This window comes from Gobio gobio, assembly GCF_949357685.1.
Source record: "Gobio gobio genome assembly, chromosome: 10".
In the NCBI taxonomy this organism is placed as follows: domain Eukaryota; kingdom Metazoa; phylum Chordata; class Actinopteri; order Cypriniformes; family Gobionidae; genus Gobio; species Gobio gobio.
This window is the reverse complement of record NC_137116.1, coordinates 52,523,029-52,538,010: the sequence shown is the minus strand read 5'-3', so window position 1 is coordinate 52,538,010 and position 14,982 is coordinate 52,523,029. Positions and strand designations below refer to the sequence as shown.

General features: G+C 36.9%; 1 protein-coding gene across 3 annotated transcripts in view; it reads left to right on the top strand.

Annotated features, from left to right (window-relative positions):
• The first annotated feature begins 165 nt into the window (after positions 1–165).
• Positions 166–14,982, top strand: part of bcap31 (B cell receptor associated protein 31) — a 39,664-nt gene continuing 24,847 nt past the window's right edge. The window contains exons 1-5 of one of the 3 annotated variants that reach the window (XM_079828144.1): positions 199–300; positions 1,523–1,565; positions 4,033–4,141; positions 4,705–4,805; positions 8,068–8,212. In XM_079828144.1, the coding sequence (XP_079684270.1) occupies positions 4,050–4,141; positions 4,705–4,805; positions 8,068–8,212 (338 nt within the window). In that variant the 5' untranslated portion in view covers positions 199–300; positions 1,523–1,565; positions 4,033–4,049. Of the gene's footprint in view, positions 301–1,522; positions 1,566–4,032; positions 4,142–4,704; positions 4,806–8,067; positions 8,213–14,982 lie in introns of all 3 variants that reach the window. The other 2 variants (XM_079828143.1, XM_079828145.1) reach the window with 2 other exon arrangements.

Below are 14,982 nucleotides of genomic sequence, written 5' to 3'. Positions count from 1 at the left end.
GGGCAATATAATAACATGAAATCGCTGGCCTTTTTTCATACTTGATTTATAATTTATGTCATTGTCACTGAAAACTAGGATAACTATTCTAGACACATTTAACTTTTGTTTCAGAGAAACAAACATTTACAAAGACTTTTATACTAGAATGTTCCCGGCGTTGACACAGGAAGTTGTCATGCCGTAGAGTGAGTTGGCACGTATACCGGAAGTAAATTAGTGTGTGAGAGGGTGCAGCAGAAGTTTTGACAGATTCCTGTAGGCCTTTCTGCGAGTATTACTGCTTTTACTTCACATTCCGTAAGTTCTAATACAGCTATTTATTTAATTTCTCTTAAATCAAATCGGGGCTTGCATGAATGCGAATAATTGTGTGTGTACCTCAAATAACAAAGCGAATTGAACTGCTCTGACCGAGACATGTTTTGCATGCAAGTTTGTTTACATATGTATTCCTACTATTCACACATTTTACAGATATATGTTTTTATCTGGTTGTATAAGTCTTATTTTGTTCTCATTTGCAGCCAGTCTAACTAATCAGTTCTTGACGAAATACATGTGTAATTCGTTATATTTTATTAAGATCTGTCAACAAATGTTCGTTTCTCCCTTGATTTATAAAACAGCTAGGTGTGAATTATATGTAGTATTTTCTGCCTTTAATTTCTAATCAATTATGAATTGATTGATTAAATATGCCTGGTCTTGCTATTTTTTCTCTGTTTAATGAGCAAACTTGCTCTGTATGAGTAAGTGAGTTTACACGATTTACTATAAAACCAAGAAGTTTCTCCTTGTATTTGACATGCATTGGTTCTTGATCATGTCTGAGTCTGTAAAGGCCTCAGAGAAAGTCTCATGTCGTGTCTGGGGTTCTCTGGTGTAGACATAAGATGGTGCTGTTGTTTCACTTTGATCATTGAATGAGCTTCAGCAGGGGCCAGTCCTTCAAAAGTAATCTGATTGGCTCAAATCTTGAAAATGGGTTGATCAAAAGAAGAAAGGGAAAAGGATTTTGAAATCAGATTAGATCACAAAATCCAATGTTGGTTTTATATCTGGATCAAATCATCAGTTTATTTGTACTTTTTTAGTAAGAGTGGGATACCTTTGATCCCAAAAAATCAGGATTATACTGATCCCAGCAGAACAGTGGATTTCAGGAACACAAATGTAATAAAACTGGTCAGAAAAGACATTTTTATCTATCATGTAAATTTTTTTAACTGTTAAAGTAATAAATTAGAAGTATACATGAGGCTACAGTAAAGCATAAAAGAGAATTTGGTGCCAAAAAAATCAGCTGTAAATATCAAACAAAAAATATTATATTTAATTTAAAGTGTTTTTTATCACTGTTTGTAAACTACATTGGCACAATCATAAGAGATGAACCGTTCAAAAGGTCTCTGCGAGCGAACACAAAGTTTCTCGGGTGAAAGCCACGCAGCACAAAAGCATTGAATTTTTTTTTTTTTTTTCACCATCTCATTTTTTCCATCAACATGTCCCTCTGGAGGCTCCGTAGAGCACTAGTAATCCAGATTTGGTCATCTGAAAAGGTGTGTATCTGGACCAGGGTCATCAAATCCAAATTTCCTTTGAAAAAATGGCACAAAAGTAAGATGGATTTGGAAATCCCATGTTTTGCTGTTCAGGTAAACAGCAAAACATGGGATTTCCAAATTCAGATCGTTCTGATCCAGATTAGACTTTTTGAACAACTGGCCCCAGAGGTTTTGAGAGTCTACTTTTTTTTTTACATGGTAATAAATAAAAGGAATGAGTTTACTTCGCTCCAAGGATTTTGTTTCCCGATTTTACAAACAAGGCTTAAGACTAAAATGCATGTTTGAGCTGTTTTAACTGAAAGCAACTTATCATGGAATATAACAGTGCCATTGTTTTGTCTCAAGATGCAAACCAGTAATGTTTTTGTCTAAGGCACGTGTATAAAAGCTACTTAAAGGGTTACTTCAGCGATTTAGCATTAAAGGGATAGTTCACCCAAAAATTTAAATTCTGTTTTCATTTACTCACCCTCAAGTTGTTCCAAACCTGTATGAGTTTCTTTGTTCTGCTGAACACAAAAGAAGATATTTAGAAGAATGTTTGTAACAAAGCAGAGAGAGCAACCATTGACTACCATAGTATTTTTCCCCCTACTATAGTAGTCTATGGTTGCTCTCTCTGCTTGGTTACAAACGTCTCACAGCGCGCAAATATTGAGTTCTCTTTCAAGTCTTGCTCTTGAACGGACAAACTCACACAAAAAGTATGTCAACATGTCCATCTTGATGAGTATTCTAGCAGACATAGTCTGTATATGCCTTAAGTAAACTTAATATAGTCGAGAAAGGGTTCATTAATATAGTCCATTAAAAGGGTTTTGTTGTCTATTTAATGTCAAACAACAAAAGACAAGGACATCACGCACTGCTCTTGATTGAATAGCTTTTGTAAGTTTAATAGGATTCATCTTTAATTTATACAGTCAAATATGCAATGATATTTTACATTTGATACATTTCTGTACCTGAAAACTAATGTTAGACGTACCTGAAAAACCTGAAAAGCATAGTTTATTTTATTAGTATATTTGCTCAATAGTATTTATTTGTGCTGCTGCTTGTATTTAAATTATTTGTTCTTATTATTTTCTTTATTTTTATTTGACAGTAGTCCTTTTTTCCCTGAACATAGCAAATACTGAACCGTATCGAAACTGTGAACCTAAAACCGTGAAACAAACCGAACCGTGAGCAAACTGTACCGTTACACCCCTAGCGTAACGTATGCGAGGGGGTGCCACAAAATGGAGAACATTTTCAAAGGGTGCCATGACTGAAAAAAGGTTGGGAAACACTGCACTAACTGAACTAAATTATTGTATTATGAAGATCAAAATGACGCTGGGGGCGGTGTAGGGAAGCGAAGCAAGTGCATTCGGGGAGTTGTTGTCTTTCATCCACATGAGACAAAAATACACTTTCTGTCTTTTTTCAGTCTAGAAGGCACCAACTTCTGAAATAATTTCACATTTCTACTACATAAATGACCCAGTTTGAATACACATTCATCTTCCCAGCGCTGAAGTACCCCTTTAAATGTCCTAATTGAACTGTTTGTGAAACCGGGCCATATTTGCCCAGATCGTGTGCCTGTCAAATGCTTTATGCTAAATTATGTTAAAGGGTTAGTTCACCCAAAAATGAAAATTCTGTCATTAATTACTTACCCTCATGTCGTTCGACACCCGTCAGACCTCCGTTCATCTTCAGAACACAAATGAAGATATTTTAGTTGAAATCTGATGCCTCTGAAAGGCCTCCATTGGCTCAATGCACTTTACACTCTCAAGACCCTTAAAAGGCACTAAAGACGTCGTTACAAAGTCCATCTCACTACAGTGGTTCTACAATAACTTTATGAAGCGACGAGAATAGTTTTTGTGCGCAAAAAAACCCTAAATAACGACTTGCATAGTGATGACGATTTCAAAACAAGGCATCATGAAGCTTCGAAGCGTTATGAATCAGTGAGTCGATTCAGCGGTTTGAATCGCCAAATTTCAGCAGTTTGGCGGATTGACACGCGATCCGAATCATGATTCGACTCACTGATTCATAACGCTTCGAAGCTTCATGATGCCTTGTTTTGAAATCGTCATCACTATATAAGTCGTTATTTAGGGTTTTTTTTGCGCACAAAAACTATTCTCGCCGATTCATAAAGTTATTGTAGAACCACTGTAGTGAGATGGACTTTGTAACGACGTCTTTAGTACCTTTTAAGGGTCTTGAGAGTGAACCGTACATTGTGCCAATGGAGGCCTTTCAGAGGCATCAGATTTCAACTAAAATATCTTCATTTGTGTTCTGAAGATGAACGGAGGTCTTACGGGTGTCGAACGACATGAGGGTAAGTAATTAATGACAGAATTTTCATTTTTGGCTGAACTAACCCTTTAACAGGGCCTGGTAATTGATGTGCATTTAATCATATAGACTGACTGATGTGTCCTCACAGACTTACAGGTAGCCGTCATGAGCCTTCAGTGGACGGCCGTCGCAACGTTTCTGTATGCCGAGGTATTTGCGGTACTACTACTATGTGTCCCCTTCATCTCCCCAAAACGGTGAGTTTCATGTGTTGGTGAAATGCATAGTCGTCAGGTTCTGAAAAAGTTCCTTTTATTTTCTTCTCTCACGCCAGCTTTCTTCAACACAGGCCTCTTCCAGGAAATATCTCAGAGTATTGCCAGTACTGAAATGTTCATTTGTTGCGAAATAGTGTTGTTATGTTAAAGCCCTAAAACGAGAATTACTCAGAGCTCTTGGTTGTTGATTTGGATGTTTTGATTCCAGTGCTACCAGGATAATTAAATTCTGTGCAATGCTTTTATTCAAGTTCAACAGGGAGTCCTTTCTTAATTTGAGAGCATTCACATGATCTTCTAATCAATTTAAAGATTGACAGGTTGGGGAACTTGGTAAACAACATTCTCTTAGATCTGTTTAACTCCTCAAAAAGACACAAAATGCTTCTCAAAAACATTTGTTTGTGCTTCCTTTTAAGTGTCTAGTAAAAAATTATGATTCTTATGATGTTCTTTGCACTTGTTGAGAAAGATTAGTGTTATCTTGTGTGCCTTTTTGCCCTCTGTTTATTAAGGTGTTATCTCTGTTGTTGTCTTTGTAGATGGAGCAAATTTTTCAAGTCTCGGCTGGTCACTGTCATTACCACATATGGAAACACAGCCTTCATCGTCATCATTTGTATCCTTGTCTTTCTACTCGTAGGTGAGATTGAAAACACCTTTATACCGCATTGTTCCCATTAAGCAATCTTGTTTAACCCTAAAGCCATCTTTTGGACAAATGAGGGCAAAATGTTTTTTTAATACTTTCCTTAATCTGAGCGGTACAAGACTTGGCTACTTTTCCTAAGTTTGCCACCTGAACACACAAAAAAATTGACTCGATTCTACAATGTTAAGTGCTTGAAAAAAAAAAAAAAAGTCCTTAATCCCGCCTTCGTGGACAAATCGGCACCCATAGGAATGAATGGAAAAAACTGTAATTCCGAGCATATTTTTTTACATTTGTCCAATAAAAATTAATAAATCCAACACAATGCAGATCATACATACACATAAATGAAGGAGTGAGCCTATACAACATTCTCAATGTGGCAAACACTCACACTCTCACACACGCACACACACACACACACACACACACACACACACACACACACACACACACACACACACACACACACACACACACACACACACACACACACACACACACACACACACACACACACACACACACACACACACACACACACACACACACACACACACACACATTCACAAAACCATTGCATTGAAAGCCATTGAATGAGCCTATAACAGAGTGAGTTTTATTTTTTTATTTTTGTCACTCACACATACACAAACAAAGGAATTATATAAGCCAATAACTGGGCAATTAAAAAAAAAAAAAAAAACATTGTTAAAACATTGGTTTACTGAGTTTAGCCCATCTAGTGGCTATTGATATTTTAGCTTTAAAAAGAAATTAATACCATCATAGGTCACCAGATGTCACCAAAGTCACCACATTTTTAGGTTTTGGCTCTCTGGACTTGCTGATATGTGTTTTTTTTTTTTACTGAAGTTAAAGAAATATTAAATATATCATAAAAATAAGCATATTTTACATTAAAAAATATGGTACTTTTAGAGGTAAATAAATTCATTAATACCCCAAAAATCACAAAAAAGCATAAATTGATAGAATTAATTTTTATCAAAGATGGTGATATAACATTTATAAAAAAAAAAGTGGGAATCACACTTGTGACCTTCGTGCCCAAATGTGTCCACGAGGGCGTGATTAAGGGCTGTAATGCTTGAGGGTTAAACTTAACTGCATAAATGCACATACACTAACAACACATGGCAATGAAGTTAATATGACGTTAAAGAGAATGTATTATTTAAAAATACTATTCCAGCCGCCCCCAATCCACATGGACCATTAGTTACAACTAACTGGGTCAATGAGAAATAATCACTGTATTCATGCCATAATGCGCTCATTAGCATATGATTGTCTACAATTACATATTAACACTTATTTGGTATTCAGCAGCTTGGCAGGGTTACACATTTTGTACATTATATTGGTAACACTTTACAATAAGGTTGTATTAGTTAATGCATTAGTTAACATGAACTAACCTTGAACAACACATCTGTTCAGCATTAGTTCATCTTTGTTAATGTTAGTTCATAAAAATACAGCTGTTCATGTTAGTTCACAGTGCATTAACTAATGTTAACAAGATTTTCTAATTCATTAGTAAATGTTGAAGTTAACATTAACAAAGATAAATAAATGCGTTATAAGTGCAGTTCGTTATTGGTTCATGTTAACTAATGTAGTTAACTAATGAACCTTATTGTAAAGTGTTACCATTATATTATATGGAGAAAGTATGAAATGTATGAACAATTAAGTCATAACAGATTTACTGTTTAAAAGTTTGGGGTCAGTAAGGCTTGAAAAAAACAAACAAAGCAAAGACACATTCAGTTGATCAAAAGTGACAGTACACACATTTATATTGTAAAAAACACAACATTATAACAATTTCTGTTTCAAATAAATGCTTTTTACTTTGTTTTTTTAACAGCAACATTAAAGGATTAGTTGACTTTTAAATGAACTTTTGCTGATAATTTACTCACCCCCATGTCATCCAAGATGTCTTTCTTTCTGCAGTCGAAAAGAAATGAAGGTTTTTGATGAAAACATTCCAGGATTTTTCTCCATGTAATGGACTTCAATGGGCTCCAAACCGTTCAAGGTCCAAATGACAGTTTCAGTGCAGTTTCAAAGGGCTTTAATCGATACCAGACGATGAAAAAGGGCCTTATCTAGCCAAACGATCAGCCATTTAAAAAATAAATAAAAAAGTTTAAGTTTTATAAGCACAAATGCTCGCCTTGCTCTGTTCTGTGATGCGCGTTCGCGTTCGCGACGTCATGTAATACGTAATTATGTTGAAAAGGTCACGCTTGACGTAGGCGGAAGTACAGAGTCAGTGTTTACAAATGTGCAGGAGGACCATACACACATATTCAAATGTCTTTGTGTTAGTTTATCGTTTAAAATGCCCATTTCCTGTGCGTATCCTGGGTGTTTTAATATGAGAAAGCCAAAAAGAAATTTTTCGTCAGGACAGAAAGTTTTGACTTTCCATAGATTTCCTATACACAATCCTGAGCAATTGAAACTGTGGATGCTCGCGCTGCACTTGGATGACGTCACGAACGCGCATCACAGAACAGAGCAAGGTGACCATTTGCGCTTATAAAACGTAAACGTTCTTTTTTTCTTTTTAAATAACCGATCGTTTTGATAGTAAGACCCTTATTCATCGTCTGGTATCGTTTAAAGCCCTTTGAAGCTGCACTGAAACTGTCATTTGGACCTTGAACCGTTTGGAGCCCATTGAAGTCCATTATATGGAGAAAAATCCTGGAATGTTTTCATCAAAAACCTTCATTTCTTTTCGACTGAAGAAAGAAAGACATGGACATCTTGAGGTGAGTAAATGATCAGCAAAAGTTCAACTAATCCTTTAAACTGTTTTCAACATACATAATAATAAAATATGTTTCTTGAGCAGCAAATCATCATATTAGAGTGATTTCTGAAGGATCATGTGACAGACTGGAGTAATGATGCTGAAAATTCAGCTTTGATCACAGGAATAAATTACATTTTAAAATATATTCAAAGAGAAAACCGTTATTATAAATTGTAATAATATTGTACAATATTACTGTGTTTTTGATCAAATAAATGCAGTCTTTCTGAGCATAAGAGACTTCTTTCAGAAGTATATGCAATAATTAACTTATTTAATTGCTAATACATACATTTTGACAGCCCTACAAACGTTAAAGATATGCAAATTCTCTCTGACTTTTGCATGGAATGAACTAGATTTATGAAGGAAAAAATGGTGTTTCTGCCTTTACAGATGCATTTAGAGAAGTGAGAAAATACAGTGTGGCAGAGAAAGTGGATCTGAGCAACAACCCTGTGGCCATCGAGCACATCCACATGAAGCTGTTCAGAGCCCAGAGGAACGAATACATCGCCGGCTTCGCTCTGCTCCTGTGTTTGTGAGTGTCTGTATTTTACCCACCTCAACATGTCTCGCTTTGGCACGGGTTTTCTGAACACGATCAGTTACACGGCCTGACTTTATTTTAGTTGATGGCTCCCAACAGATTTTCTGGACAAGCTTATAAACAGAGCATCAGCCTGGCTTTCAGAACAGGGTCATTGGGTTCTGCACAATCTATGCCAGAGGAGTATATATTCAAAAAAGATGCGCAAGCTGTTTGATTTGGACCATGTGTTATGTTGCAGTGCCTACAAAAATTACCAGCCAGCTGCCAAATGACATATTTACTCCCCAAACACCTTTTTCACTCTCATCAAGCACTTGCCAAGTGTTAATTTAGGACCCTGGGTGTACAACTACATCTGCTTTCAGTAGGTTTTGTCCTCATCTTGCATAATATTTCTCCACTGTCAATGTAGCCCATCACTGCTGACCTCATCTGTCACTTAAATGAGACCATTCACCGACTCGAGGATATTCAAGACAAATAGCTTACTTGTGTCATAACAAATGTTCTGTTAGAATGTTTATCGGTGATACTATTAGGTCAAAGGTTATATTACTGACATAACAGAGTAGTGTTGTCAAAAGTACCGACCGCGATAACAAGTCGGTTCTGAAATTTAAAAAATGTGACGCTTTGAGCGCTCTTGAGCTGGAATCATAAACACCTCTGACTGGCCATTGTGCTCATGCACTCATCCGATGTGTCTGTGATTGGCTGCAATGAAGAATGCATGGGAGCGTTTGAAAGCGGGAGCAGGAGCGTCTGAAAACACAAGCAGGCGTTGACCAGCAGACCGTTAGGCTGGTAGACGCCTGCATTCAAACGGTCCTGTGTGTATCTGTGTAAGCGCTTTGTAAAAGCGTCATTGATTTATATTCACAACATGTTTTTGAAGCGCTGGTCATTGTAGCCGATCACAGACATATTTGATGAGCGTGTGAGCACGATGGTCAGTCAGAGGTGTTTACGATTACGCTCAAAGCGTCACATTTAAAAAAATTCAGTACCGACTTGGTATCGCGGTTGGTACTTTTCACAACACTATAACAGAGTGTACTGGTCGCGTTATGAGAAGGATAACCATACATGCAAACCAAAGCATTGAGAACTTTGTAAGTGTACAAACAGTTTAATAAGAAGCTACTTTATAAAGACAGAACATTACGCGTATACAGACAGGAGCCATCTTGGAAAACAGTCTCAACGAGTCGAGCCACGAACGCTGTGCTAAGCTGAACTTAATTCCTATCGACCAGCTCACTTAGCACAGCGCATGTGGCTCGACTTGTCGAGACTGTTTTCCAAGATGGTTCCTGTCTGTTCGCCAGCTTCTTTGTTTTCAAGAAACACGCGGAACCGCCGCAACTCTGCCGTCATTATGTTAAGCCCGCCCACCGACTCTATACACGATGTGATTGGCCTGACTAGAGTTTGGTTTTTCCAGCTCGCAAGCCAACGGAGAGTTGCTAGACTACCCTGACTGCAAATTATATTTGCTGCCGCTAGGTAGGGCTGCGCAATATATAGAAATGATCTAAATATCGCAAATGTTCATATCGCGATATGCATATCGCAACGGCAGGCAATATCTGAAGGATTTTAATAGGCTATTTTTTAGGTCGGCGCATGTATCAGAGAATAGACTGAGCACACGACTGTTACGTATGTGACTTGCTTGACATTAAAAAGAGTTATTAAACGCAATAACTTGCGAAAAACAACTCCTTGCAGTCTTGCGCTGTCTGAAACACACACTGAAACGTGCGCACAAGCCGCCTCTCTGAAAGTGTGTGATCCCTTCAGTGTTTCGTGCCTTGTTACACACTCCAACTGTCAATACACACACAGTTATGTCAAAATGGTTGATGAGTATTCATGTAAACACAGTCGGTTATGCTTTAAGTGAACAATATCAGTTGGGGAAAGAAACTGAATGCGTGTCAATAGGATCCGTGCATTAGGTCTTGTGAAAACCTGCTAATACTGTAAACTTGCTAATACTGTAAACCTGCTAATACAGTAAACCTGCTAATACTGTAAACCTGCTAATACAGTAAACCTGCCGCTGTCTGTCAAACAACAAAAGAAAGAGAAAATCACTCAGTGCTTTTGGCTGAAAAACCTTTGTAGCTTTATTATGTATCAGTGTATATTTAATTCATGCGAAGACTACTGTTTTTAGTTCTTATTTTTAATAACAAAGATAAATTAAAATAACAGAAATAATCGTCCACCCCTAGTTCAGGTGTCTTTGTTTACCTGGATGTTCTTGATGTTAAGTTTTAGGTTGATATAACTATATATTACCAAGTCAAGCAAAGAGTTTTTGGTATTTAAATATTGGCATTACATGTTTTGTTTGTTTTCATTGATGTCAAAATTATATTGTCAGATTTGTGACATTAATTTTAGCTCAAACACTGCTGGTCACTTTCAGAAGTTGTAGCGATGCTTTCTTTTCCCAGAAAGAATGTGAAACACAAAAATGGTATCATTCTCATTTCTTAAATATTTTTTTAAAATATAATTTAAACAGATTTGACACACTTAAAGCAATATCGTGTCGCATATCGAATATTGTATTATTTAACAAGGATATCGCATATCGCATTTACCTTCAATATCGCACAGCCCTACCGCTAGGGTGCGTCTAGATTTCTAGTCTAGCACCGGCCATCTTGAGCATCAAAACACATTCTGTGGAGGTGGGCATAGATACAGTGTGATTTGAAGTTGGCTAATCACAGCACTGGCCATTTACTTGGATTTCTGAAATATTTAATGCCCCTCGAAATGAAGTGTTGAAATGAGTGAAAATTTACATTTTTACCAACATTAAAAAACGTTTATGCAAAAAACTTCATAGGCTAACCTACAGAAACTTAATATAAAGATCTGAAAATGCATTTTATGACCCCCTTAAAGTTAGTTAGACATGAGGAAACTGCTTTTGTTAGGTGCAAGATGTCAGTCACAATGGAGAGATGAGCACCAGTGCCAACTGGAAGAGGTCATACAAAGTCTTGATAAACATTGTTGGATGTTATTTTGTATGTTCTCTGAAAGTTTGCTAGTTCAAGAGTCAATCCTACCAAAATCATTAGCGTGTAGTCCCTCCCCTTAACTCCTGGCCTGCTTTGCTTATTTATCCTGCTTACTATTCTGTTTGCATAAAATACTTACCTGTCATGGCAGTTACTGATTTTACTAGCACAAATTCATCTGGCATCTCCACCTTGTTGGAGACAGTGCCTTTATTTATAGTCGTGAAAGGTGAATGAGTTGTGTACGTGTGGGGCAGACAGAGAGCAGAATATGTCGCTATATTACAGTAGACATGGAAAGAATCTTATGTTGAGCCGGTTAGGGGTCTCCCACACTGTTTCCATTCACAAACCTCATCCGTGGGTACTTAACTTCTCGCAACACGATTGGCCGGTTTTGTTGTTGCACACTATACGCAACGTTTGAGAGTCTCCCAGCTCTGCATAGTTTTTCCTTACAGGGGTTTCACCATATTTTCTTTGAATGGCATGTTATTTATATCCTGCTGGATGACCACTACATCCATTAGGGATACTACTTCCCCTGACTGCTGGGCTTGAGTGTCGTTTTCGTAATCACACAGACAGCTGCAGGACATGTGATCAAGCAACTGGTGACGGGTATTATATTTAGCCAGTGTTCATGGCATTCTCACTGGCCGAAAGGCCATGACTCTTGTTACAAAATGGACCTCTTCCACCTTGGCAGCAAACGCGTAGATGCCACAAAGGTGATTGAAGCAGCGCATGACGGTTTGACATGTGCTTCATCCGTGTCAGGATGCAGGAGGCTCGCTGTTCTGTAATTAAAGCAAACATGACAGCAAACACCGCAAAAATAACTTGTTTTCAGAGAATAGATCTTGAATTAAGTTTATTTGTCATACCCTACTGGCAAACATTGCTAATGGGGTAAGAAAAATACAACTGCATTCAAGTTTTCTTCTTTTTTTATGCCGTTTTGCTTCTCTAGTAAATTAATCCTTTAAGAATGTTCTGTCTTTATTTAATCTGATATTATCTTCTTATAACTAATCATTGTCATCTGAAAAACTCTAATAATCTGCATTTAAATGTGATCAAGTATTCATGACACTTTTTTTTTTATTGCGCAATTATCTAATATTTTAGGTCATTTTTCACCCCCAAAAATGATTAGAGGTTGCCTACAGAAGCCTATTTTTAGGAGCATACATTTTTGTTGAATTACCTTCATGGCTTTTTAGCACATTTCTCTCTAAATATAAATATATTTCTTTGTTTTATTTAACATAAATAACCTTTAGGTTAGAATTCACCTTTTTGAGATCAAAATAGGTCACCTACGAGATTTGCATAGATCCGATGAGAGAGTGTTTTTTTTTTTTGTCTGTTCAAGCTGATCTTTTTATTTTATTTTCTTGTTTTGTGAAGTGAATAAAAATAAATAAATAAAAATAAATGCGTCAAAGAAAAACGGCCAAGATTGAGACATGCAGCAAAACAAAGGAAGCGGGCCCTTGAAATTCTGGTGGCTAAACGTCAGAAGAAATAGGGTTTAAGGGTCTTAAGAGGTGGTGTACAAAGTATCCCATATTGATGCCTTTGTCCCCCGTGGGATCTTCAGTTTTCAGTTTTGAGTGTTATTTGAGTGTTTTATAAAGGGTTGTTTTGCCCTACATAAAAAACAAAAACTTTTTTAGTTCTTACCTGTTAGAATTTGTTTTCAGGCAGATGCAAAGATACTTAATAGTGACTAGAAATGAGCATTAAAAGTAAATATATTTTTTAAAAAAGTGTCCTGACCTCGGAGAAGGTTTTCTCTATCCACGCAATGGTCTCACCTTTTTTACCCCTCACCCGTTTGCATCCCTGATTTAAGAAAATATATTTTTAAATTGTTAAATTAGTATTTGTATGCAGTATTTGATGCACTGCCCTTAATGTACTATGATTTTAACGAAAATTATTATTTTTGAACAGGATTATTCACTACATGTCTGTACTGTTTAAGCATGTACACTAAAGAAAAATTATTTGTATGTCTCATTTGACCAATAAAAATGTTTAAAGCACAGAATGTTAACCCTATAAACCCTATAAAAAGTGTACCGTCAGTGGCCAAATGTAACTTTTTTTTTCTTCTACAAATTTAGAGTTTTCCATCAAACAATACCTACTTTTTGACTCTCCTTGCTGTAGTTTTGGAGTTATGAGTCTCTACTTTTGTGTATTGTCACTCTCTAAAAATGGCATCAGTGCTTAAAGGGTTAAAGTGAATGCAGGTCACCTCAGATCACCTTGTTACCTCATACAGAGCGTTTGACCAAGGTTTGGGCTTCTCTTGCATTTATGCAAGTTGTGGCTGTCCATGGTTAAACCAATCTGCATTTTGGTCCCAGCAGCCTTTTACAAAACCTTGAACCCTTTTACGCATGTGGGCATTGACATGAATGCGATGCATGCCGCCTTTAGACTCTGCATTCAAGCACACGGTTCAGATGTCATCAGCCTGCATCTCTCAGCTCATCTGGCTTTATGAAATTGTAATTTTAGACGACTGACCATGTTAAGCGAGGAGAATAGCCAAAAGTTATACACTGGCTTCAGGTTGGCAAAAACCATTTGATATTTGCCTATGGTCAAGCGGTAATGACCCATTTGTTTATGCAATTTTTTGTCATGCCATCTACCGGCGGTGATTAATGATTATTGATGTTTCCTAGAATTGTCGCGCATGCTTCAGGAGTGATGCTAAGTAACCCAATCTCTGATTTTGGACTGGATCATTTGTCCTGAAGTGGATAGATGTTATTCCCGCAGGCTATAGAAATGTCAGACAGGCATTTATGCTCGGCATCGACTCCTCCCTTTAAGATTTGCGTGTTAAAATGAGCCATATGTTATTCAAATGAAGTTATGTGTGTGTCAAAGTGCTCATATTCTGAAATCCATGGTGCATTTATTTAATATGATCAAAATGTATTTATAAGCACAATAAAAACAACAGTAGTTGACCAAAATTTGTATAGTTGTACAAATCTTACTAAAAAAGACAGAGAAATTAAATATAAATTTAGACCACAGTTTAGACCACAATGCAATAGGAATAGGAAGGAGGAGAATGTATATATTTTTCATTTTTTTCATTATCCTTTATTTTACCAGGAAATAATCCCATTGAGATTTAAAATCTCTTTTTCAAGGGAGTCCTGGCCAAGAGAGCCTGTTATAAAAACACACTGATGAGAGACACATCCTTATACTCTAGGGACAGTTATAAGCCTGGGTAAGAAATATGTTTTTAAATTCATATTCTGAAGAGACTAATCTGATGTAAACCAGAGGCTGTTCCACAATTTTGTCCCAGCAATTGAAAAGTACGGTGGCCCAGTAGTGCACAACACAACGAAATTTAAAAAGCATACATAAGTTCACAACACAACGAAATAAATCCACAACACAACGAAATCAAGCCACAACACAACGAAATCAAGCCACAACACAAAGAAAAGTCCACAACACAACGAAATAGCCACAACACAACGGAAATGCTCCCGACCACTCGGGGGCACTCGGAGCGCTGTAAAGTTTGCACTGTTCTATAGAGTCGGCAATCTTACAAAGAAATCAATACCACAATTAGTTTTAACAGTATGTAGGCTAACCATTGTTTATCTATATGAAATTTTAATTTAAAATCACCTACATGCATTATAGCTGCATATTTATGCT